Here is a 25,675-nt window from a genome sequence, read left to right on the forward strand (position 1 = left end):
TTTCTTATGTTAGTACCTGTTCACATGAGGGTAACAGCTGTAGTACTGGATGGAGTATGAGAGTCGCTATTGGCTAGTGTTTGTCTTGTCAAATTTGCCATCTTTCATCTTCTTCATGTCCCAGTTTTTCAAAGCTAGATTTATTGTGGTATGATTTATAGACAGTATTACACACTTGCCTGCTTTATGTACAGTTCTCTGATGAGCATTTCTCTGTGCACCTGGCTGGTTCTGTTTTACACAATGTCTGAGGGGGCTGAAGGGATGACACAGGTGGCTCAGACTTGTCTTTCCCTTCTAGACTCTAACGGCGAGCCTCTGCACATCGTCAGCTCCTCTAACGAGGCTGATGGGACCCTCCTGAAGATGCTGTTCATCACGGTACCTGCTCTACTTTCATTTCTGCTGCTGTGATAAATACCCTGACAGAAAAGTCAGTTTAGTGGAGAAAGGGATTGGTTTCACCTTATAATTCCAGGCTACAGTCTATCATCGTGGGTAAATCAGGACAGGAATTTCAAACACCCAGTGACATCACACATTCACAGTCAAGAGCGGAGAGAAATGAACACATATATGTTTCCTGCTTGTTTGTGCTCAGCTCTATTTCTATACGATTGTATAGTTACAGACCCCTTGCCTAGGGAATGGTGCTGCCCACAATTGGTGAGTCTTCCCTGTCAGTTAACTAAGAAAATCTTACATAGACATGCTGACAGGCAAGCCCAATGTGGACAGCCTTCACAGAGACCCGCTTTCCAGATGATTCGAGGTTCTGTGAAGTTGACAATGAAATCTAAGCCTAACAGTACCTCATTTCATTTCTGGGGTTAATATTTAAGTATAAGAAGTTATTTATGTTCCCCCATCTTTAATATTTGGATTCTCCCCCTAAGTTTTCTTCTGTACAAGTTGGTTGATGGTGCATTATGGAAGCGTATGAAAACCCTTTACACTCTGTTAACCTAATGAGCGTCTCTGGGCTGTTGAATAAGTGACAGGGAACAGTCCAAGTGGTGCCATACCCCGAAGCAAGGTGTGCTGTAAATTAGGTAATTTCCACTTTTGGATTGGCCCACTAATTAGATGCACCAGCGTCTCCTCCAGAGCAGGATAAGGAGCTTGATTTTGCATCCGTAGTATTCAGAGCAGGGCTTTGTGGTCAGTTTTGGGGGCACATTCTCATTTGCTTACACGGAACATGGTGTTGTTTCTTAATAGCAAACTTTAAGTTGTGAAATTTATGTTTTCAATGTGTGAAATTTTAGCGTTTTTAACTCAGTGGTTTAATTGTCAACTGCTTATAGGCAGACAGTGATGGACCAGAATTTAAAACCATCCATGATAACACCAAACAGAAGCTGAGGGTAAGTCTTTTGTGATCCATCTCAAGACTTGGTGGAGCTTGAGGGCCACTTTCAGCTGTAAGATACGATTGGGGGCAGCAGTAATAGATCTAATATTAGGGCATATAGAATTGAAATAAGGTTGTTTTAAAAGGTGAATTAATTATTATTTGTGGAATATACAAATGATTCTCATTTTAAGGGAATTTTGTTCGTCTTAGCTACCATAGTTGTGTGGCCTTTGTGTTAATGGCAGCACTGATCATGTCAGTTCTGTAGTGGGTTAGGGTTAGAATAAGGTCAAGGACAAGGAGGGAGCCTCACCTAGTACACACACACATACACACACACACACACACGCACACACACACTGTGCATTTGATCATATGTGGTCAGTCGAGGAATACTCCAGTATCTTCACTTAAGACTCCTAAAGCTTGGCTGAGGCTAGAATTACTGTCTGCACTGGGAGTGAGCAGAACATTGGTTTGTGGTCAGGTAAAGGTTGACAGTGCAATAGTAATAAAAAGGGTTAGAGTGATATTAGTACTTCATTCTTAATTGCTTAGAAAGGCTCGAACCATTCTTGTGTTTGTTACAGACATTGAAACTCAACCCAATTTTGTGTCTGTGACCCCAATGACATGACCATCCCTCCCCTGTGGTGTGACTGTCCCCCAGTGGCATGGCTGGTCCGGCAGTGGTGTGAGCATCCCTGAAACCCTCCTCTCGTGTTCACTGCCTCAGGTGTCGTTCTCGTCCTTGGACTTGGTGCTCCATTTGGAAGCTTTGCTTTCCCTTATGGATTTCCTGTCGTCTGCTGTTCCGTCCTCTAACTCTTCGTCCTCTGAGAAGGGATCTGAGCTGAAGCCACCTGTGGGAGGAGAATCCAGAAGTCTTGCCATCAAAGCCGGTATCAGTCTTTCCAATATGCGCTCATGGAATAGCTCACATTTGCAGTGGGGCCGAACGTTAACACCTTGGTGTGCACTGTGTCCATCGAATGTGGGCAGCTTCAGGGGAAAGCAGGCGCTCTCCTGACAGGATTGCATGGCAGTTCACTGAAGGATTTGAAATAAATGTTAATAGGAAGGCGTGCCTCAGTGGGCGTCACTCTCCAGCTCTGACAGAAAGCAGGACTTCTTTGCACTGACACCTCTCTTGGTCTTCTATCTAGTACACATGAGAAGCTAAGGTGGTAAAGGATGGTGACCGTCATGCTTAGCCACAGAGGCCCATTGCGGGCTGTGACATTGTATGCAGCAGTTCTGAGTTCTTTTTGGGTGCCACCCTGACCTCTGACCTCATCCCTGTTTCGGTCACACTGAGAACTTGGTCTGTGTTCACCAGGTGCATTAACTTGTATTCTGAAATGTTTGGTATAAAATACCGAATCAATAAAGAACATGTGCCTGATTATTAATTCAAATGTTTAATTATTTTTTAAATGATGTAATAAATTTCTGATTGTTACCAGCTTTAATTATATCTGTGTTACTGACATCTTAAGTATAAAAGTCTTAGTACTAGTCAGTTTGATACAAGGATCTGAACTTTTAAGACAATAGAATAATAATGTTAGAAGCAGAATTCCTCCTTCTTTATCGTTGTTATTGTTGTTTTAGTTTTTTGAGACAGGGTTTCTCTGTGTAGCCTTGGCCTTGGCTTTGTAAACCAGGCTGGCCTTGAACTCACAATGATCCACCTGGCTCTGCCTCCCCAGTGCTGAGATTAAAAGTGTGCACCACCACGCCCAGCCTTCTTTGTTGTTTTGACAGTGTCTTGCTGTGTAGCCCAGGCTGGCCTCAAACTCTTGCTCTTCCTGCCCCAGCCTCCTGGATGGAAGAGCTTTCTAAATGTGGCCACCACACCGGACTTCCTTCTTATAATGCGTTCTCTGTATAGCATATGCACAAACCATTCATAGCTCATCTGAGTGAATGCAGCACCACTCACCCAGCTGAACTGCATGCTGATTTTACTGCACAGCTTGACTTTATGGCTTGTTTATCCTGCACCAAATATTGAGAAAGCAAACAGACTCTCATATTAGGAGTAAAAACCGAGAGCTCCCATGCTTCTTGTCTATAGGAAAGTTCTGTTTCCTACATGTAAGGCAGTCGCAGGAAAGTGCGGTCTAAGTAAGAGAGTCAGGACCCACACAAAAGTCAAACCCAGCCAGGTGGGAGGCTTTGTTTGTTTTTTGTTTGTTTCTTTGTTTGTTTTGAGGTAACATAGCCCAGGCTGGACTTGAACTTACTGTATAGCTCAGGCTAGCCTCAAACTCAGGCAGTTGTCCACCTTGGCCTCTTCGAATGTAGGATTTGCTGGCACATTCATATTGACTGTTCTGTTACACACATTTTTTCGGTTTTCTTTTAAACTTTAGCATATTGTATGCTTTCTTGGTGGTTCTATTATATAATTACTTATGGACCCATATCATATAATCGAGAGAGGCTGGCTTGGCGCTTTAGTTAGAGAGCACGTGAAGGACAGCGTAAACAATATGAGTTTCATTAACTGTTCATAACTACTTCAACTTTCATGAGCTACTCTTTGATCTAGTATGTGATATGACTACTTAAAAATTTTGTAGTGACCAAACTCTAGAACCTAGTTTGGAGGGTTTCCTTAAAGGTGCAGGCACATGTCCACCTTGTAAGTAGCACCATCGAGTTGTTGTGGTCATCTTTATTCATAACTGAACGAATTTGTTAGGTTTTGTCTGAGTGGGAAAATCCATATTTATGTTGTCTTAATAAGACTTTAATGGTTCCTTTTGTGCGGTATATGATCTTCTTGTTATTATGTGCAAACTGTGTCTTTGCACATCACTGACCACTGATGTCCACTGCTTCGCAGGTCCTGGCACTTCTGAAGGTGATGTGTTTGATTTGAAGATCATAGCTGAATTAAATGCCTTCAACATCTCTGTTTGTGATCAGCAGAGTAACATAGCAGATATTAAAATACATGGTAAGGAATTGTTTTTATGGAGTATTTTGGAAAGTATTTTGGAAAGATCAGTGGATTTATTTGTATTGGAAATGGATGCAAGCTTTGAACAAAAGTGCTTTGAAAAATAGAGGTAAACTTGTTATTGATTACTGTTAATTTGAGATAGTCCTTGTCCATTTTTAAAATTTCAGAATACATCTGAGGTATAAGGTTTTTTATTGTGGCTTTATTTTCAGAATAACAAAAAAATATTTCTTTGGCGTTTATCGAGACAGCGTTCCTCTGTGTAGCCTTGGTTGCCCTGGACTCACATTGTAGACCAGGTTGGCCTTGAACTCACAAGGATCCACCGGCCTCTGCCTCCCCGGTGCTGGGAATATCAGTAGCTCATAGTGTAAAAATAAAAGCCATTATTCTTGTTTTCACTTGGATTTTAAGCATACATAGCTTAGCAAAATAAGTTTGTAAAAGACATTTGAAACTTCCTTTGTGATCGGTGTAGTTGAGACTTGAGCCTCAGGCTATACCGCTCATTTCAGTAAGCTCTGAGACGTCTTGTCACGGCTCAGCCCCTGACGCCAACCGCTGGCTCATGCTGAGCAGATTAGTTTAACGCTGTGTACCTTGCTTCCCGCGGTAAAGGCTGTTGTGCGGGTGGCGTTTACATACTTATATGTGCGTGCACAAGTGCAGAGGACGTTGTAAGCAGTTATAGAGGACTGGAAAGTCAGCAGCAGTCAGCAGGTGCTGCCGGATCCCGTCTGCAGGCGGTCCACAAGGAGGCGTGGCTCTCAAACCCTTACGTCGTCGATGGGATGAGCATGGCGAATTTTAAACCTTAGATGATCATATTGTAGATATTAATGTTCGTAGAAATAATTCTTAGTCATAAGGTGACACTCCACTTATTTCAGTTTTAATAACACACGTCTGTGCAGTGTACTGGAAAACACTAAGTCTCCCCAAGTGGGTGGCTGTGCTTGTACCAGTACATAGCATATTGTTTTTGGAGAAAATGTCAACAACTTAAAACTTACTGGTTTTATTTTTAAGTTTCCTCAACTCCTTTTTTTCCCCCGAGACAGGGTTTCTCTGTGTAGCCCTGACTGTTCTGGACTCACTTTGTAGACCAGGCTGGCCTCAAATTCAGAGATCTGCCTGCCTCTGCCTCCCAAGTGCTGGGATTAAAGGTGTGCGCCACCACCGCCTGGCTAAATTTCCTCAACTCTTACGTGTGAGGAATATGCTGACTTAAAAGTGGTTCAACCTTTTTTAGATACCACGTCCATGGGAGGTGATTGTGTTAACATGTCTGATAGTAACTTGTATTTGCCTTGTATGTTAGCAGTATGTTAGTGCACTTCTGTAAACGGTGTGTCTCCTGTAGGAATGGACGCCTCTGTTTTTGTGAAGCCAAAGCAGACTGATGTGTTTGCCAGACTTGAAAATATCGTGGTCATGAATGTTAATTCACTGCCAATTCACAGAAAGGTAATTACAGAGCTGTGCGTGGTGTTGAGGTGTGTCATTTGGGGACAGATGCCACTACTCATGTGCTCGGTGTACATTTGCTATTTGATATGCGTTAGGCATGTAAGGGCTGGAGATGAAGGTGGGAGGTCGTTTTCAGGCTGCAAAGCTTGCTGCGTGGTGATTGGACGGTTACGTCTGGACACTCTAGTGGTGGGTAGGTGTTTATTAAAAAAGTGACGTTTTCATAGGGTGATGTTGAAGGCTGAGTTTCTGCGTTGCTCCTTTTACCTGTCAGGCTCCTGGCATCAGGAAGTGTGCTGTGACCAGGGTCCTGTAGCCCTTGTGATAACCGACTGTCTTGTAATGTCAGGCTGTCTCTATTTTGGGAGATGAAGTCTTCAGGTTCCAGATGACTCTCTACCCAGATGCCACAGAAGGAGAGAGCTACAGTGATATGTCTAAAGTGGATGGCAAACTTAGTCTCAAAGTGGGCTGCATTCAAATTGTCTATGTTCATAAATTCTTCATGTCTCTTTTGGTGAGTGTATTTCCATTTGTGTTTATTTCTCACTGCGCTCTACATAGTGTGGCTGTGTCCTGAACCTAGACAGTCAAAGTTCCACTACGCGGGTGTGTCTGTCAGCCTTCCATCACTGCAACAAAATCACTGAGACACATACCTTAATGCAACAAAAAGAAGGTACCTGGACCCCAGGACTAAGAGGCTTTCTTCCATTGCTCGTTTCTCCCGTGTTGGGGCTTGCGGTGAGGGAGAGCGTTCTGATGGAGCATGCGTGCCAGGGCAGGGCTGTTGACCTCGTGCATCCTGGGGAACAGAGAGGAGAAATGGGGCCCAGGTCCCAGTGTCCCCATAAGGAGTATGCCCCCTGTGGCTGCACTTCCTTCCCTCAGGCCCCACTAAAGGTTACGGTGCACAGTAGTGCCATAGTGTGAGATGACGTAGCTTCCTTGGTGAGCCTTTAATCTGAGACCGCGGAGGAGGGCTGTACAATAAACACCCGAACCCTGAACGGAATGTTCTAATTAAGTAAATCTTTCAGATGATAGTGAGCCAAATGGAAGTTAATTCCTAAAAATACTGTATGCGTATGTGAACACGTGTATGATGTGTGTGCTGGGCGTGTGTGCGCAGCCTGCTGTCATTACGTGAGAGGACACTGGTATGGAGCCTGCTCTCTCCTTCCACCTGTGTGGGTTCCAGGGATCAAGCTCAGATTGCCAGGCTTGGGCAGTCAGTCCCAGCTGAGCCATATTGCTGGCCCCAAATGGAAACTTTAATCATTGTTTTGAACATAAAATCCATCATTGTCTAATATTTTTATAGTTACATTTTAAAGTACTTTTGGTATTTATTTTTATTTGTGTATGTATGCATACAGATGCATGCACATATTTTTGTTTTGTTTTGTTTTTTCCTTTTTCTTTTTTGTTTTTTAGTAGTGCTTGTTTTTTAATATACAGGATCTCATATAGCCCAGATTGGCCTCAGATTCGCTGTGTAGCCCAGGCTGACCTTGAACTCCTGATCCTTCTGCCTCTACCTCCCAAATGCTGGGACTACACGTGTGCACCACCACACTGAGTTATTACTTTTATGTATTTTATTGTTTCTATGATGTGGTATTGTAAGTTAGGGCTTTTCAGTATTAATTGATAGTATGTCCAAAGGTCATCATGCAGTTGAAGAACAAATATTGAAACTTAGGGTTTAGATTATATTTGTGATCAACCATGAAATTCTTATTTTTACTATACCCTTGCAAACTGTTGAGTTTAAACCTTCCAGTTCAAGAGCTTACTGGCCATCCATTTATACCTAAACCATCAATTTTACGTGTCTAGAGTGTGTGTATGTTGGGCTAATAAAAGAGATGATGCCACTCTTTTGTGATTAATGAACACATGCTAAGAATATTTCTTTTAGATTCTTCCTTTGTAAAGAACTTTATTTTCAGGTGAAATAGAGGCCAAATATATCTTACCACAAATAACTTTTGATTCCTATTAATGATTGCAAGATGATAGACAACCATATTTGCATATCTCTGGTGCATTACAGTCTTCATGAGTAAGCGGGCATTCATTGCTGAGAATAAACTCTGTTCTTGCACCCTGAAAGTACAGAGTAGAGCCTACTTTGGGATAGAGTGCTGTCCAACATAATTTTCATTTAAATTCCAATTTAAGATGCCTGGTCATCTGGTGACCCATATTTGACCACCTCCCCATTGTGGGGAGGCCTGATGGCACTCAAAGAAAGAATAAGTGGGCTACCAAGATGAGACTTGACAGCCTATGACCATATAGTGGGGGAGGAGGTCCCCCTCGGTCATAGACCTAGGGCAGGGGAATAGGGTGAAACTGGGAGGGAGGGAGGAATGGGAGGATACAAGTGATGGGATAACAATTGAGTTGTAATCTGAATAAATTAATAAAATAAAATAAAAAGATGCCTGGTCACTATGAGGAAATGGGTGTTTACGCCGTAAAGGATCATTTCTCTCATTTGATCTCTTCATTGAGCCTTCATTTTATTTGCTCGGGGGCCTGTGTCTGCCTGTCTTCCTCTCTCCAACAGAGCTTCCTCAACAACTTCCAAACTGCCAAAGAAGCCTTGAGCACAGCCACAGTCCAGGCTGCAGAACGAGCTGCGTCCAGTGTGAAGGAGCTGGCTCAGAAGAGCTTCCGGCTTCTGATGGACGTCGATTTGAAGGCTCCTGTCATCACCATCCCCCAGTCGTCTGTGTCCCCCAATGCCGTGATAGCAGATCTGGGCTTGATCAGAGTCCAGAACAAGTTCAGTCTGGTTTCTGTGGAGCAGCACTCTCTCCCCCCAGTGGCCGACACCATGAGCATTCAGCTCACCCAGCTGAAGCTGTCCAGGTGTGTGGAGGGTCCAGGCCTTTGCTCTTCCCATGCATTTTCATACATTCTTTTCACCTGCAGTAATTACTATGATGATTCATAACTTACATCCTGTCTTTATTCCAGTTAGGAAGCTTTGATTACTGCTTTCCAGCCTGCGGCTAATAGTAGTGTGCTTTGTAGGATCTGTGTTTTGTCTTAATAGTTTTATAGTATGGGTTTTTTTTTTTTTCCATTTTGTAAAAAATGATTATAAAATTAAAACTTCCTGAAAGGAAGTGGGGGCGATGCCTCTCTTCACAGCTGTTCAGGATGGTGAGGTGGGGAGGGGTATACAAGGTCACAAGCTTGAAATGGGCTTGGCAACATAGCGAGACCCTGTCTCCAGACAGAAAAGGAGCTCTAGGGTTCTCAGTAACATTTGCCTTTGTTTTTCTTAGTACACGTGGCTGTTTACTTTTCTTCATGGTAGAGGCCTTCCTGAGTTGTAGTACAGTGTTCATCCCTAAGCTTTGTTAGATTTCGGAGTTCTCAGTGAAGCACCACAGAGTCCTTGAATCATCATGCGAAGGCCTTGATTCTGCTGAAGAGCAATACTTACTTGGTTATGCAAATGGTCACTGGTAGACAAACTAGAAGTGGCTGCTGTTACATGCTCATTAGTTGTATATTTGATATGTTTTTCTCCTTGAGTTTGGAGAAATAACAGTGCCATATTCAGGGCTAATGGTTTCTTAATGATTCAGTTTGGCAAGTTTTGGTATTCCCTTACATGACATTTTACCAGTGCGTTATCAAACAGTCTTAGTGACAGTAGACACATCCGTCACACCTGATTCAAAGTTTGTCTGAGGTTATTGTTTCAGAGAGCTGTGCATATAAGTTTGATTTATTCTGAAGGGTTCATCACAGCTGTTAAATGCTTAGGAAAGTGCTGTAAACGATACAAAACATGGCAGATATACATTTAAAAATGCATAGATATTTATAAGAAATATTTATTATTCTTTCAGAACTGTTTTACAGGCTGACTCGCTTCAGCCTGACATTGAAATCTTAAAGCCAGTGAACATGCTTTTGTCCATACAGCGGAATTTGTCGGCCGCGTGGTACACACAGGTTCCAGGCATGGAGATAAAAGGAAAGCTTAAGCCTATGCAGGTGAGCATGTAAATTGTGGACAGTGCTGGGTAGGCTTGCCCTGCGGACACTGCAGTTCCTCGTGTGTCTGAAAACCAGCAGTGAGGTTGTCCTTGTCCTGTAGTGTCCTTTGTTTCACTTTTGTTAGACATCTGGTAAAGCCAGGATATGGCCTATGGGGACCTGCTGAAAATATTTTTCTTAATTTGGAAATTTTGATAAAAAGTAGAATTGTCAAAGAATTAAAAGTGAGGCTCAGATACTACATTCAAAACAAAAATGCTCTTTCTAGTTTAGGGATGTTCTACTGATGCGTGATTTGTGAGTATTGAGGTGCAGTAGCCTCTAGGATTGCAATGTGTAGGGACTTTTTATGATTTAGAAATAGTTATTTCAGCAGCATGTGATTTTATTTGGGAAGCATTGGTGTTTTCAGTAGCATAGTTCGGGTCTGTCTGGGTTTCTGAAGTTAAGGGTTAACCGAGGAAAGGCATCAGTAGGTGATCCCGAGGAACGTGTTTCTAGTAGATCACTTTGATAGTTCTTAGAAACCTTGGGTCACTGTCAAGGGCCAGCTTTGACAGGTGCAGGGGGGAAACTGAGGCAGGTGGACGTAGAGTCAGCATTGGGGTGGGTGATGTCTTTCTCTAGTCTCATTTTGGATCAGTCAGGATTGGTGACTGATGTCTCCTTTTCCATACCTAAACTCTGTTTTTAAAATAATTTATTCATCCACTTTACATCCTGATCATAACCCCATCTTTCTTTTAACCATCTCTGGTTCCATGAGTTAATGGAGGGTTTAAGGCAATAGTTCTTAGAGGCCCTAATGCACAGTTGGACCCAGTGACCTAGAGGAATGTTTGACCCAGTGACCTAGAGGAATGTTTGCCATAGGCTGTAAATCTGTTGCAGGCCTAATTTCATGCAGTTTACCTGCCTGACTCTGGAGCTATACAGAGTTCCTGCTAGTCTTTTTGCTAATTAGCAGGAAGACTGAAAGTTACTGGAATCAGCTCAGGAATTATTATCAGGGGTTGTAAAACCATCTTCCTGAGATTCTGTGGGAAATCTGTCTGGAGGGCGGCACCTATGCAGCAATGGGCAGTGAGTGAGGGACGCTTTATTCCCAGTCAGTAATGATGTCAGAGAACAGAAAGGGGCTGTCAGAAGAAGCAAACCTGAGGCCTACCTCCTGCACACGTCTTGTAAGGCACAGAATGCCTTTCAGAAAGCCCACATGTCCGCTCAACTCCTGTCCTCTGGCTTCTGACAATGCTTGAAAATACCTGGCTCCTGAGAGCTCCTGAAAGGTCACCTCTCAGCTTTGTCCTTCAGATGTAGGGAAGGGACACACAATAGGTGATGCACTTTCTCAAGTTACCTACTCCCCGGGAAGGTCTGGTATCTTAGGTGGCATCACAAAAGGCAATGGATGCCCAAGGAAGTTTTAAAGTGAATGTCACACCTGTTACCAGAAGACTGGGCTCGGGTTAAGCAAAACCTAGTGTTTGTGTTCCCACATCAAGCTAGACAGTGCTCGAGTGCGTGTGTGTGTTCTGTGTGAAGTCACAAGCAAATGCTTAAAACGGCTTATGTGCAAGTGCTTGCACAAGCTTTGAGGACTGCTGTGTGTGCTGCGTGGGGTGGGGTGTGTGGTTCATAAGGAGAAGGGTAAGAGGCTTCAAAGCAAAGCCTGTGGCGTCTCGTTCAGTCAGGCTGCTTTGTGTGGTTCAGCTTCCCACTAGAAAGATGTTATTATTCATGTCTAAAGAGTAAAAAAAAAAAAAAAAAAAGGACTGGCTTTAAAGAAGCTGGGAAACGTGGCTGTACACAGCTTAAAGGCACAGCGCTGGTGCAGAGCTGTCTCAGGCGCCTTTTTTTCTTTCTTATCTCGCATGCCCTTTGCCAAGGTGAAAAGGGAGACCCTGCATTCTTGGTGCACGATGGCGTTAGGTAGTGCTCGGTCCTTGGATCTGTTGTTATTATAAGAGGTGCCTTTTTGGGGGGGGGTGCTAAGCTAAACAGATGTTTTGTGTGTGTGTGTGTGTGTCCAGGTGTGTCTGTACTGAGAACACAACTACAGAGCAAGATGACATCTCGGTTCTAGCAGAAACTGGAAACTAAACCCAAGCATCACACTGAGCTTAGAGGGAGCTGCTGCTGGGTGAAATGCGGGAGGGGCAGAGTGGAGGCTGCAGTGAAGCCTAGGAAAGGTAGTGTGGTCCCGGGTTAGGCTGGAGGGGCATTGGCTTCCAAAGGATCTGGCTTCACTGGAGGCATGTGCCTCTATTGGTGCTGTTGTTGATGTGGTCTCAGCATACACGCTCTCTCTCTCTCTCTCTCGCTCTCTCTCTCTCGCTCTCTCTCTCTCTCTTGCTTGCCCTTTCTCTCTCTCTCTCTCTCATTCTCTCTCTCTCTCTCTCTCTCTCTCTCTCTCTTTCTTTCTCCCTCTCTCTCTCTTCTCCTCCTCTTCTCCTCTCTCTCTTCTCTCTCCTCTCTCTCTCTCTCTCTCTCTCTCTCTCTCTCTTGCTCTCGCTCTCTCTCTCTCTCCTCTCAAAAATAGATGATTCGCCCATCATAATGTTCTTGTAGGTTTCTAAGACCCTCTGGATCTTTCTATTCTGGGCCCAGGGGTCCTGCTTAAACTATGGCACCAGCCAAGGACAGTATGTGCAGTAAACTTCGAACCCCTACCCAGATCTAGCCAATGGACAGGACACTCTCCACAGTTGAGTGGAGAGTGGGGACTGGCTTTCACACAAACTCTGGTGCCCCATATCTGACCACGTCCCCTGGATGGGGAGGCCTGGCGGCACTCAGAGGAAGGACAGCAGGCTACCAAGGAGAGACTTGATACCCTATGAGCATATACAGGGGGAGGAAGTCCCCCTCAGGAACAGTCATAGGGGAGGGGAGTAAGGGGAAAATGGGAGGGAGGGAGGAATGGGAGGATACAAGGGATGGGATAGCAATTGAGATGTAATATGAATAAATTGATAAAAAAATATATATAATAGATGAATCATTCATTCATGAAGCTATACAGGCATAATATTCTATTGTTTTTACATTATATAAACAAATTATTGGTGGTTTTCAGGTTGCTCTCAGTCAAGATGACTTGACAGTTTTAATGAAAATTTTGCTGGAGAACCTTGGGGAAGCTTCTTCGCAGCCAAGCCCTACCCAGTCTGGGCAGGAAGCTACGAAAGTCAAGAGAGATACTCGGAGCGGGCCTGGCTATCTTAAAGGTAAAAGCTGATTCACTTTGTGTTGGTAGTGCTCTTCAGCTCTCCAGCACAGCATGCCGCCAAAGGATCCACTGTTCTTAGCCTTTACTAGGGAAGGTCTGTGGGAGTTAGGGCTGCCCACTGAAGCTCCCAGGGGACGGTGTGTGCACTGTCTGTGACAAAGGGAGGGTCAGTCGTTCCTGCCTGCGTTGTGGTTATTTGCCCTTGGCTTGTGGAAGCTAAAGTTGCTGAATTCACCCGGCACTGAGGTGATCTACGTTGAGAGAGAAAACTCAAAGCAGGCAGGCAATGTAGTTAGATGTCAGAATAATTCAGAATAATTCAGAGAGAACAGGGTCTTGAGCTGCTGACAGGATCATGAGGAAGGAGGTATTTATTCTCTTACAGTAGCAATCACTGCCATTTTTACTAGCTATCTGGGGAGTTATTTAAATATGAGAGAAGGTATGATACAAATTCAGAATCATAGTTTGTCAGCCCGTCTTTAAGATGTTTAATATAACATATCTGCTTCAGAGCTCTGCGATTTTCTTATTCACGTTTAAACCATCAGAACAAGATTCGACAGACCCAGAGCCCGCCGTGGACCACACTGTCACACTTCAGTTTGGGTTCCACTTTGACTCTCTCTCCATCACCCTGTACAACAATGACAGCTGCCAGGTAAGTAGGACATTTGTGTTGCCAGGGTGGGTCCTTTGCTCTTGACAGTACTCAGCTTTCGAATGTTGGCATATTTTGTTGTAACTATTAATAAAATTCAGTGCATCTACAAAGCACTATCTGACCTGAGAAAGGCGCATGGTTCCATAGGCTCCTGGGTCTCTAATCTTGCCAGGCTAAGGGAAGGTATTCAGAACTTTTCTTTTCCAGGAACACAGCCCCAAAATGCATTTTATCTCACTAATAGAGGAATTTACTATAAGCTGACTGGCCCCGTGTTTAATTTTATGCATCCGTAGTCATCACTCTTTCGGAAGGAGAATTTAATACTGGCTTTGAAGTCTTTCATGATAGTGTCTCAGTCAGAGATAGTTAAGCATTTATATAACAGATCAAAAGTACTTTAGAAAGCCATTTTGCATTACATGGTATCTTGTAATAAATATTTTTATTTTATAAATTAGTTATGTCAGATGTTAATGCCTATAGCATGTCATATAAATACCCACAATCTATTTTTATTATAGATTTTATATCCCTGTCCATGTGCATTTCATATGCTAATTTGCACTTTATATTTTTCTAGAAGCTCTCCAATTTTCTACATTTGAGCTTTGTGATAGCATCTGTTGCTTATGTGTTGAACTGCCTACATTTCTAGTAGAAATGCTGTTCATGCAAGCCTCAGCAAATGCCTTCACAGAGGGCGACAGTTACGCACACTCTCCATCTCACTAAGGACAGTTGCCTTGCTCTCCAGCCTGACAGCACTGCTGCCGTCCCCGCCTTCTTTCTTTAACCTCACTCATTTAGACACTGCATACGTCACTTTTCTTTTGGTGTATACTGCTTTTCTTGTCACTTCTCACTCCTTTCTTTGAGACTTTATTTGAGCTCACACTTGTCCTGCCGTGGCTTCCTCTGTTTGTACCAGGCCTTGTACTACGGTCACGGAGCCACTTGCAGCTCCTCATTTGGCTTAGAAACAGTGAGTGGAACACTACACGAGCCTCACTTTACCTAAAATCCACCCACTCCAGACCATCAGTGTCGGGGATCGATTGGAAATGTCTGTGTATTACAGGCATCAGCTGTGTGACATGTCATCTCTGTCATTACTTATGCGAGTTTGCCTGTGTTTGTAAGTTAAAAGCCTTCTGTTGCCAGTCATACTGTCATTCACACCTCCTTGCATTCACGGTGAACATACTGAGTACTGACCTCGTGCCCAGGGTACACACAGACGTGTGCGTGCACCATGTACTCACCTGAGTTCATAGTATTCAGGTTCGTGTATGTGAGTCAGCCCTTGAAACGTTGTGGCTTGGTTTGCATTTAAGCTTTGACTTGAGGAATGTGCTTGAGTGAACTCGTGGAACATTTAAAGATCTTGTATTCCTTTGCTTGAAAAACGTACTACAGGAGTCCAGACTTTTATTTCATAATGACAGTCTTCGTCTCGGCGAGCTCAGACTCCACCTGATGGCTTCTGCGGGGAAGGTGTTCAAGGACGGGTCTCTGAGTGTCAGCCTTAAACTGAAGATGTGCACTCTTGACGATCTCCGAGAAGGGATCGAGAGAGCAACATCCAGGTCTGTAAGATCAGCCTTCCAGGAGGGTGCCAGCCTGCCGTTCAGGTGTGGGAGCCTCAGGAGAGTCTGTCCTGCGTTCAGACTTTCAGAGTTGAGTTGGGAGAAGGTATAACGGCTCTCTCTAATTCCTCTGCTTCAAACTATAAATGAAAAGGGAATTTATTAATAAAACAAAGTGCCGCCTTAGCAATGAGAACTAAAGGAGATAAGTGTTGGTAATGTATTGCCACAGATTATTGCCAGTAGGAATAATAATAATAATAATAATAATAATAATAATAATAATAATAATAATAATAATAATAATTTTCTTACAATATGTTATAATATATTTATAATAATAATTATTATTAGTATAGAATCCTTAAACTCATGTATCCCTTTTTTTCTTGTTCACTTTGTCTTTCAAAACAATTCTGCATAATTTCTTTTATTTTTTAGTAGGAATATACTCTGTAGCAATATTACATTATCAACCCATTTTGAAAGATTAACTTGTGTCAGTCTGATATGAAATATGGAAATATGTAACTTTTTAAAAATGTGTTTTGTTTCTTGAGACAGAGTTTCTCTGTGTAGTGTTGGCTATCTTACACTTGCTTTGTAGACCACATTGGTCTCAAACTCACAGAAATCTTCCTGTCTCTGCCTCCCAGGTGGCGCGTCTGCCACCTCACTCAGCTATTTTGTGCTTTTTTTGTGTGTGTGAAAGACCATGTTGCTATTTAAACTTGGACAACATTGGCCATTTTCTGGATTCTGCAGAACCCTGTGTTTTTCAGAGAAATGATAAAATAAGGGAAGCATGTTGTCACAACCAGGCGCTCTCATCACAGTTCTTTGGGCTGATTGATTCATTGATCTCCTTGTTTGGTGGTCTGATCTGTCCAATACTTGTGAGGGAGGAGCCATCACTGTGGGTACTGATAGACACTTGTTGATTTGGCTTGCGTTGAGTACTACGGAATAAATTCTATAGGGCAATCAAATTATACAGATAAGCTCTTCCAGGGCATTTTTATTTAGTGGAATAAAGAGGTGGTGTTGTATTGTGAGGGACTGCATTCGTGCATTACTAATCACCTAAGATCATTTCCAGCAGTCGTCCGTTTCTCTGGAATTGCATTATAATTACAGAATATCCCATAATTGCTTAATCACATGAATCTTTCTTTGGAGATTAGTCAGCCGTGTCTTGGTTGCTAATTGGGTGATTAGGTTCCCATTAACAGTGTTGTATTTTCTATTCAGATTAGAAACTGAAAGGTGAAAGAAAGATGATTAAATGCAAGGGGGCATTCTCCTTCCTTCGCTATCTTAGTGGGGTGAGATAATAAATGCCATGTTTCTTCTTCAGGATGATTGACAGAAAGAATGGCCAGGACAGCAGCAGCTCTATGATTGATGTGAGTTATAGACAAGACAAAAATGGAAGGCAGATCGACGCTGTTCTCGACAAGCTGTACGTGTGTGCCAGTGTGGAGTTCCTGATGACCGTGGCCGACTTCTTCATTAAAGCTATGCCTCAGAGTCCAGAAAACATAGCAAAGGAAATACAGATTCCATCAAGACAGACAGCCCTGGGAAGAGTCAGGATGGAGAAAGGTTAGTTAGGAGCACGTCACTGTCTTGAATGAGGATGCCTGTATTTTAACAAAAATTAGAAACAGGAGAAATCAGAGGTGGAGAACTTGAGGAAGTAAAATTAGGTGTTTTGGATTTAAGCACATTCTTTGTAAAACTCCAGTAAGCAAATTTTAAGTGAGGTGTGGTAGACATGTTCTGCAGTGCAGTGGAAACTGCTCTGGCTCCATTCAGTTTTCTTCATCCAGAAACAGCAGGATGCAGCCAGTCAGTGGCAGACTACCTGTTTTATAAAAGGGCATAGTTTATTAAGACAAAATACTTTGAATAATTCCAGTGTGTCAGTGGGTAATAGACAAGCTGGAAGGAGGAGGCGGGGACGAGGAGGACAAAGCAGGACTGACCCAGCAGTCCCTTTAGCTCCTTACACTCCGAGGCAGCCTGGAGCCGGAGACTGGTGGAAGCCATCTTCAAGTCGGTGGTTTTTATATTCCAGCTTTATCAAATAGATTGGTGATTTTCTGTGTTCACTTTTAAATTGTTTTAAGGTCAGGTATTTTGCTTTGTTTTTGCTTCCTTTAATGTAAAAACTGACAAAGCTGCAAACTGAGCATGTATTGGCAGGGTTAGAATATTATTTTCCCATGCACTGTGTTGTTTGGAATAGGGACTATACCTGATGATGCCGTGTTTACTTCTGTAAGTTTATACTGTAGATCGTGTGGCACGGAGCATGGGCTTCTGGGTGAAACCGAAGTAAATTGGTGACGGAGGTTGGTCTCTGTCATCAGAGGCTCTGTTCCTGGCAGCTTGTCTCACTTTCTGTTCGTTGCCCTGCGGCATGGCTTCACACATCACGGGCATGTTTATATGTGCACACACCTGAATTGCATTCCCAGGAACTTCAAAAACCCCATGTCATTTCTAAAAGATCCAAGTACAAATGACCTTCTTTGGCTAGATTTCTGATTGTATTTTTTTTTTTTAATTAGAATCAGCCGTGGATAGATGACCCATTGTGAAGATTTACATTAAAATTGCCCCACCCCTGCTGTTTCTTTAGATGATTCTGTGCGACCGAATATGACTTTGAAAGCCATGATCACAGACCCGGAAGTGGTTTTCGTTGCCAACCTGACAAAGGCTGACGCTCCCGCCTTGACCGCCTCCTTCCAGTGTAGCCTGTCCCTCTCAACGTCCAAACTCGAGCAGGTGATGGAAGCCTCTGTGAGAGACCTGAGACTGCTCGCCTGCCCCTTCCTGAGAGAGAGGAGAGGGAAGAGCGTCACCACGGTGAGGAAAACTGTGGACACTGGTGCTGAAGCTAGTGAGGGGGGGAACCCCAGACTCCACCAGGGTGAGCTTTGCTGAACCCACAAGCATAGGCTTTACCAAGGATCTGAGGATCTGAACTTGAGGCTCCACGGTGTTAAAAGGTTGAGTCATGGCCTCTCGTGGTGGAAGTAGGGATGCCTCCACATGGACTCTTTTTCCTGTTACATGTCTGCTGGATAGATTTTGAATTTTGTCAGGACCCAGTGGGCTCCCCCACCCCGCAGCTTTTTATTTGTTCTTTGTAGCAAAACCAACGAATGAATGAAAAATAAACTTGGTATGGAAAAAATTTTCAGTTGGGGGGTCATGTGACCAAAAGACAGTTGTATTCTGTTGTTAAAAGTTAATTTAAATGATGCTTTGCATTATTATTGAACTTTGTGGTTTTAGTTAATTAACTACCTTAGTTATACCAATTAGTTTTTAGTGCTGTATCTATAAGTTTATGGTAAGAGAAGCTTACATCACGTGACTCGCTAGGAGCACTGTTTTAAATTTGAAGAATTTTTGAGCTATGATCTATGCATAACGAAGTGAATCCTAAGCTTCCGTGCTCGATCATGAATTATCCTTTGATGTGTCATCTTTTGCATGCCACAGAAAACTGATAGTGATCACGTCATTGAAGACAGGTTCTAGTTAAAAGCCGCCATAGTTATGCCATTGTCACTGGCTCACTTATTAAGAGGCAAAGGTACTTTATATCTCTAATGGGTATGTAGGATTCCAGGCTTCATAGCTCAGTGCTCATCAAGACTGAAGATGAGAGTTGTTCTCAGAAGGACTGCCTGTGGTGCTGACAAGCCCGTGAGTCTTCATGAAACGTCATGTACTTGCTGTACCAACGATGTCAGCCCCTGACTATAGTTCTCTCAAAGGCATTGAGAGAACTTTTCCATCTGTAGGCTGCGAGTCCCACAGACATCATTTGTCAGGTATCCCGAATATCACATGTTTACATTAGGCATCATAACAATAGCAAAATTATAGTTACGACATAGCAACAAAAAATAATTTTATGGTTTGGGGTCACTACACCACGAGGAACTGTGTTAACAGGTCGCAGCATTAGGAAGGTTGAGGACACTGATTTAGACGGTGTCTTAGTGAGAAGGAAATACTTCTGGATAGTTCCTGCGTGCCTAACCCTTCTGTGTTGGGTTTGGAGTGAAGACCTTTTTCAGCAGTATGTAAAGTCCTCGAGCGCTGCCCCAGCGCTGTGGTGGTGCAGAGGAGCTTTGCAGGGAGCCTGGCTGATGGGCCTTTGCCTGTCGTGAGGCGAGGCTAGCTCTCACAAGTGTGTGGTACATACCTGGTCTGTTCCTGGGGAGACGTGACCTTCACTCTTCTGTTCCTAGGTGTTACAGCCCTGCTCCCTATTTATGGAAAAGTGCACATGGGCTTCTGGAAAACAGAACATAAATATTACGGTTAAGGAATTTGTAATTAAGGTTGGTGCCTTTTATGCGTATTTTCTGGCTGAAGGTTCATTTTTACTTCTATGCAGTATTGTGTATTTTCAGTGCTCTGCAACACTAACTTTTGTTGTCTCACACCTCTTGCATTATTGCTGGGCACTTTTTGGTAATCAGAATAGCTCTCTCATTCAAACATCTCTCTCTCTGTGTCTCTCTGTCTCTCTCTGTCTCTCTCTCTCAATAACATGCTCACTTGTGTTATTTTGAAAAGAACACTTTTTGAAATAATTTTATAAACACTTTTGTTTTATATGCATGTGTGTGTTTGGGAGGCTGTGTAGGAGGGGAGAACAGCGATGGGTGGGAAAGGGATCAAGGATGGGGGGTGACGTTGAGATTATTTTCTTTGTAGTTATTTGTTTGGCTTTTACTTGACATTTAATTTGATTCCATCTAATAATTATGTGGTTAAATATTCTGCTTGGCTTACAGATATGCAAATGGCAGGTATATACTTGAGATGAATGATTAGGATTTATTGTGTCTAATACCCTTTTGTAAAGTATTGAAAGAAAGAAAAAGCTCCAGTGTTTTTAATAGCATTCAAATTCTGTCTTTCCATTTTATTATGTATTACTCTGTGTGTGGTGTGTGCGTGGTAAGGCAGAGGTTGGCCTTTGGTGTGTTTTTCTTTCTTTCTTTCTTTCTTTTTTTTTTTTTTTTTGGAGACAGGGTCTTTTACTTAACCTGTTGCTCACTGGTTGGCTGCACGGGCTGTTGGTAAGCGCCCAGGTCCCATCGCGCCTGACCAGCGCCCAGGTCCCAGCGCCCAGGTCCCAGCGCGCCTGACCAGTGCCCAGGTCCCAGCGCGCCTGATTATTTATGTGGCCACTTGAGATCTGGGCTCGGGTCCTCATGCTTTTACAGAGAGCACTTCACACAGTGAGCGTCTCTCCAGCCTGGCCTTTCAGTTCTTAAACTGACTTTGTGCCCATTTACAAGTGGAAAAATCTAGAAGCATTCTGTTTTTCCTTCTTTCCAGAGCATGAAAACAATGAAGGGTTTTGTGCCAATGATGGTAAGAGCTTCACTTTACAGGTCAGAGACAAATACTGACTGAACTGAGGCTTGAATTGATTCCATCAGCACTAGGGTGTAAATGACAGCACATTGTTTTAGAATTAAAAAAAATACCGGATTTTATTACATTGTCTTAAATTGTGTTTTGCTAACTAGTGAACTTGCCAGTTTAAATACATGGAATGCCATGTGGGGAAAAACCTCTTTGAATTCGTTGTATTTTCTCTGAGAAACTAATTTTTGAGGCAGGGTCTTACATTGTAGCCCCAGATGGCCTTTAACTCACAGAGATCCTCCTGCCTCTGCCTCCCTAGTGCTGGAACTAAAGCTGTTTGCCACCACACTCTGCCAAACATTTTCACCCTTAATGTGTATAAAAATGTCCCGTGTCAGGCATTGGGTGTCCACAGTTCTTGCATAGGAGGGAGAGGGAATTGTAGCTTTTGTGCAAGTGGTACGCACAAGGTGCTGTTGGGAGAAAAGCAAAGGCCCGTTCATCCAGACCAGAGCACGGGAAAAACTGTCCGAGAGCTGGGCTTCTTGAATTGAATTTCCAGATTTGATGGAGGCTGGATGACTGGTGAGGAGGAGGAGGAGGAGGAAGAGGTGGATGAGGAGGGAGAGGCTATCAGTGTAGAACTGGCAGTATGCACAAAGGTAAAGTATGAAGAAGCTGAACTTAAGAACTTAGAGGGTGGGCCCCTGTGGCCGAGTGTGAGACCGAGTGTTCATTAGCTGCAGCTGACCCTCTAAGGGAAAACAAAGGCTCTGCTGGCGGTAGGGTAGCAAGCAGCGTGCGCTGGAGCCTCCGTTTGGTGATGTCTTAAGTCTGTTTAGCGTGTTAGGGAGGCAGAGGTTGTGAGAAATGAACAGTAGAGGAATCTGTTTGCCCTGATGCCTCTCAAACTCTGGCTAGCCAGGTGAATAGGCACTGGCTCACGAGGAGCTTTTGGGACTCCGCCAAGGAGGATTTGAGTTTATTCTGAGAGTTCTGGAAAGTTGCCGGGAATTGTAACTCAGCGATGGCTTGCCTAGGTTTGGCCTTAAAAACAGTTGTGCCGGTGGCATTTTGGAGGGGGGCTGAGGGCGCTGGCTGGATTAAAGGTGTTATTTCTGTGGTACTAAGGCTGAGATAGGCGTTAAGAGCGAGCCGGGGCATGCTCTTGAAAGGAGCAGGCATACTTCCCAGAGCTCGGGGTGCAGTCAGCTAGGCTCCATCTCAGCCTCCTGCTTCTGACCTTGATTACTGAAGTGAGCTAGGAGTGAAGAAGCTATGTGTGGTTGTGGTTGTTTGTGTTGTTGTTCGTGTGACACTGTCTGATTCTGAATTATCAGTTTCTCCTTTGGGTTTCGACTGTCGATGTAACATGAACTACTTATTCCAGATAGCCAGAGCTGAAAGCCTTATGTGGTTAGTTGACTTCCTGTTTTCTTATCTTCCTTCATTCAGAGATTAACATAGTAAGTGTAAGTTACTTACTTTTTTTTAACTTCTAAAGTGTATTTTAATTCTCATTTGGGAAGGAATCTATTTATTTTTATTCTTTCCTTTTTTAAAGATCTCGCCTATAATCCTTAACACTGTGATGACAATCATGGCTGCTATGTCCCCAAAGACCAAAGAAGATGAGTCGAAAGACACGGCTAAGGAGATGGACAATCTCTGGGGCGTCAAATCAGTTACTGATTATAATTCTTGGTTTCTTGGTATTGACATGGCAACAGAAGTAACCGAAAATTTCAGGGACCTCGAACATCCACCAGTAGAGGAAAATTGTGTGGTTGCTGTGGAGTCAGTTCAAGTCACCTTAGAATGTGGCCTCGGGCATCGCACTGTGCCCTTGTTATTGGCAGAGTCCAAGTTCTCTGGAAATATAAAAAACTGGACTTCTCTAATGGCGGCTGCTGCTGACATGACACTAGAGGTAAGACCACATAGATGCCTCCGCTGCTGCCAACATGGCACTAGAAGTAAGGCCACACAGGTGCCTCCTGCTGCTGCTGACATGACACTAGAGGTGAGGCCACACAGGTGCCTCCTGCTGCTGCTGACATGACACTAGAGGTGAGGCCACACAGGTGCCTCCTGCTGCTGCTGACATGACACTAGAGGTGAGGCCACACAGGTGCCTCCTGCTGCTGCTGACATGACACTAGAGGTGAGGCCACACAGGTGCCTCCTGCTGCTGCTGACATGACACTAGAGGTAAGACCACACAGGTGCCTCCGCTGCTGCCAACATGACACTAGAAGTAAGGCCACATAGGTGCCTCCTGCTGCTGCTGACATGACAGTAGAGGTGAGGCCACACAGGTGCCTCCTGCTGCTGCTGACATGACACTAGAGGTGAGGCCACACAGGTGCCTCCTGCACACAGCTGGGAAGCACCAAAGCAGAAGCAAGATGCATGGCTGTAGCAAGTCTCCCTGTGGGCAGATAGCATAATCTAATGTTTAATGTGATGGCATGGAATTGTATGTGATAATTATTGTTAAAGAATTTCTTGCTAACTGATGTGTGACAACAGAGCAATAGGAAGGAGGACTATATTGTGTTTTCTGTGTTTCTTAGGGGGTTTCAGATGGCTTTTGATATAAAGCAGTAGCTTAATCTGCTTTCTTTACTGATTATATAATTAGATGATTAGTGTTGAACAACCAAGTAATTGAAATTCTTCACCTTTTCAGGTTCACTACTATAATGAGACCCACGCCGTCTGGGAGCCGCTGATTGAGCGAGTGGAGGGGAAGCAACCATGGAGCTTAACGCTCAGTGTAAGGGAGCATAGCTGATGCCGGGAGTCGTCCCTTCAGTTCAGTGGTTTTCAGGATTTGGTCCGGGGTCCATGAAAGCCCATACAGATTCTTGAGGCCATAACTCCTTTCACAGTAACAGTAAAACATCACACAACATTTTTATTCCTGCTTGCTCATGAATGTACAGTTGAGATTTTGAGACTGAATGTAGCCGAATGTGTAGAAGAATTCATATGCTTACTGTAGGCATTCAAGACACTTGTCAAAAATCTCTTCATATTTATATTTTACATATAGTTTTCCATTAAAATGCTAACATAATTTTTGTTTTTAAATATTAATTTTTCCTCTGTTTTCATTACTAATGTAGTAGATATTGGTAGATAAAACTCATGGATGGAATCTTTTGAATTATTAAGTGATTTTTTTTTAGAGGTGAGCCCCCCAATTGAGCATTAATATTATGATGAACTCTCTGATATTTGACATTTCTTAGTATTACAGAATTTTTGCTATCGAAGTATTTTTTTTCCCCTGGGAACACAGAAATGTGAGATATTTGCTATTAACAGACTGTCACCATTTGCCTTTCTGTGGTCACTAGTGGAGAAGTCACACACAGAAACTGCTGTAGCAAATTCTTTTTTAAAGATAACTCACTTACTTTGCAGCCCAGTTTTTCTTGACTGAAGTAGAGAGGATATCTGGTCTACCTGTCTCGGCATAATGAGACAGAAAAAGAATATTTAATGAAGGTTTTGGGGCATAAGTGAAATGAAAATGTGACTTATTTGCAATAAATTTAACCCAAAAGCTTACCGTATTATTTAATCAAAAAAGTAGTAGGAAAAAAAAAATCCTCTTATTTCCAGATAACTCCTCTAGCCAGATTCAGTCTAGACTTTGGAGTCACCTTCTGTTGCTGATGAACACAGAACCACTCTAGGAGGCATGCTGGAAGCTAGCTTGCCCTGGCAAGCAGTCTCCTCATGCCTCCTTGGTAGCCTGTTGCACTTCCATGGCCTATGTGCAGAGGGAAGGCTACCACTCCCAGGGACGCTCATATGGCTCAGCAGAATCCCTCTGTGTTGAGCTCTTAAAGCCTGCTGTTGGCCAGACACAGTGGTGCGTACATATAATCCCAGCACCCGGGAGGCAGAGGCAGGCAGGTCTCAGATTTCAAGGCCAGCCAGGTGTACAAAGCAAGTCCAGGACAGCCAGGGCTACACAGAGAAACCCTGTCTCGAAAGCCTGTGCCCCTCCCCCCAAAGCTGCCATTGATTAGTTGGCAGATAACAAATTCTGGATGTTGTTTCTCTTCCTAGGTAAAGAAGAACCCGATCCAGGATAAAAGTTTTATACCAGGAGATGATTTTATTCCTGAGCCACAAATGGCAGTTCACGTTTCCTCAGGAGCTACTATGAATATCACAATATCCAAAAGCTGTCTCAATGTTTTCAACAATTTAGCAAAAGTATGTGTGGTTCTAATTTCAAACATTTCATGTAGGATTTAAGAATGAAACATGTATGGGTTGATTTTTTTTTTTTTTTTTTGTCATGAAAATAAATTTCAGAAAACATGTAGCTATGGTAAAGTGCTCGTAAGAAATATGTTGCTGAGATTTTCCTGTGCTGTGTTCCCTTGCAGGGTTTCTCTGAGGGAGCGGCTTCTACCTTTGACTACTCTCTGAAAGACAGCGCTCCTTTTACAGTCAGAAACGCGCTGGGTGTCCCCACGAAGGTGCAGCACAATTGTAACCTGCGGGTCATGGGCTCCCCTGAGAAGAGCGACATTTATGATGTAGATGCTGGCCAGCATTTGGAGCTGGACTATGCCAGCCTGGAACCGTTGCGCCAGGGAAAGCTGACAATGCTGAGCCGGCAGGAGAGCAGCTTCTTCATGCTGACCTTTGGTATGCCGCGCTGTCTGGATCTTCAGGGCTTCGAGGGAATTGTGGCTATTTATTTTTGACAAATCATCCAGTACTGTTTTGCTGAGGATATCCTGGGAGACATTTGTCAGGGGTTGCAATAAATAGTTGATAATTCACCTCTGGGTTTCTTCTAAACATAAGATTGACCTTAATTAGTAAGTGCCTTATAAAACTTGATTATTAATTACCATGTCCTAAATAATAAGTATTCAGATAAGGAAGAAAAGTAGCCCTAGAGAGATGTCTGAAA

The 25,675-nt window shown here is 43.4% G+C and overlaps 1 protein-coding gene across 1 annotated transcript in view; it reads left to right on the plus strand.

Moving 5' to 3' along the window:
* Positions 1 to 25,675, plus strand: part of Vps13c (vacuolar protein sorting 13 homolog C) — a 162,396-nt gene that overhangs the window by 89,238 nt on the left and 47,483 nt on the right. The window contains exons 40-57 of the mRNA XM_051156733.1: positions 302 to 381; positions 1,308 to 1,367; positions 2,094 to 2,259; positions 4,212 to 4,325; positions 5,695 to 5,798; positions 6,151 to 6,318; positions 8,380 to 8,684; positions 9,680 to 9,827; positions 12,910 to 13,060; positions 13,614 to 13,723; positions 15,146 to 15,315; positions 16,673 to 16,920; positions 17,963 to 18,192; positions 19,593 to 19,685; positions 22,292 to 22,657; positions 23,420 to 23,506; positions 24,814 to 24,963; positions 25,140 to 25,404. Coding sequence (XP_051012690.1) covers positions 302 to 381; positions 1,308 to 1,367; positions 2,094 to 2,259; positions 4,212 to 4,325; positions 5,695 to 5,798; positions 6,151 to 6,318; positions 8,380 to 8,684; positions 9,680 to 9,827; positions 12,910 to 13,060; positions 13,614 to 13,723; positions 15,146 to 15,315; positions 16,673 to 16,920; positions 17,963 to 18,192; positions 19,593 to 19,685; positions 22,292 to 22,657; positions 23,420 to 23,506; positions 24,814 to 24,963; positions 25,140 to 25,404 — 3,015 coding nt within the window. The remainder of the gene's footprint in view (positions 1 to 301; positions 382 to 1,307; positions 1,368 to 2,093; positions 2,260 to 4,211; positions 4,326 to 5,694; positions 5,799 to 6,150; positions 6,319 to 8,379; positions 8,685 to 9,679; positions 9,828 to 12,909; positions 13,061 to 13,613; positions 13,724 to 15,145; positions 15,316 to 16,672; positions 16,921 to 17,962; positions 18,193 to 19,592; positions 19,686 to 22,291; positions 22,658 to 23,419; positions 23,507 to 24,813; positions 24,964 to 25,139; positions 25,405 to 25,675) is intronic.

This window comes from Acomys russatus, chromosome 14, assembly GCF_903995435.1.
Source record: "Acomys russatus chromosome 14, mAcoRus1.1, whole genome shotgun sequence".
Classification (NCBI taxonomy): Eukaryota; Metazoa; Chordata; class Mammalia; order Rodentia; family Muridae; genus Acomys; species Acomys russatus.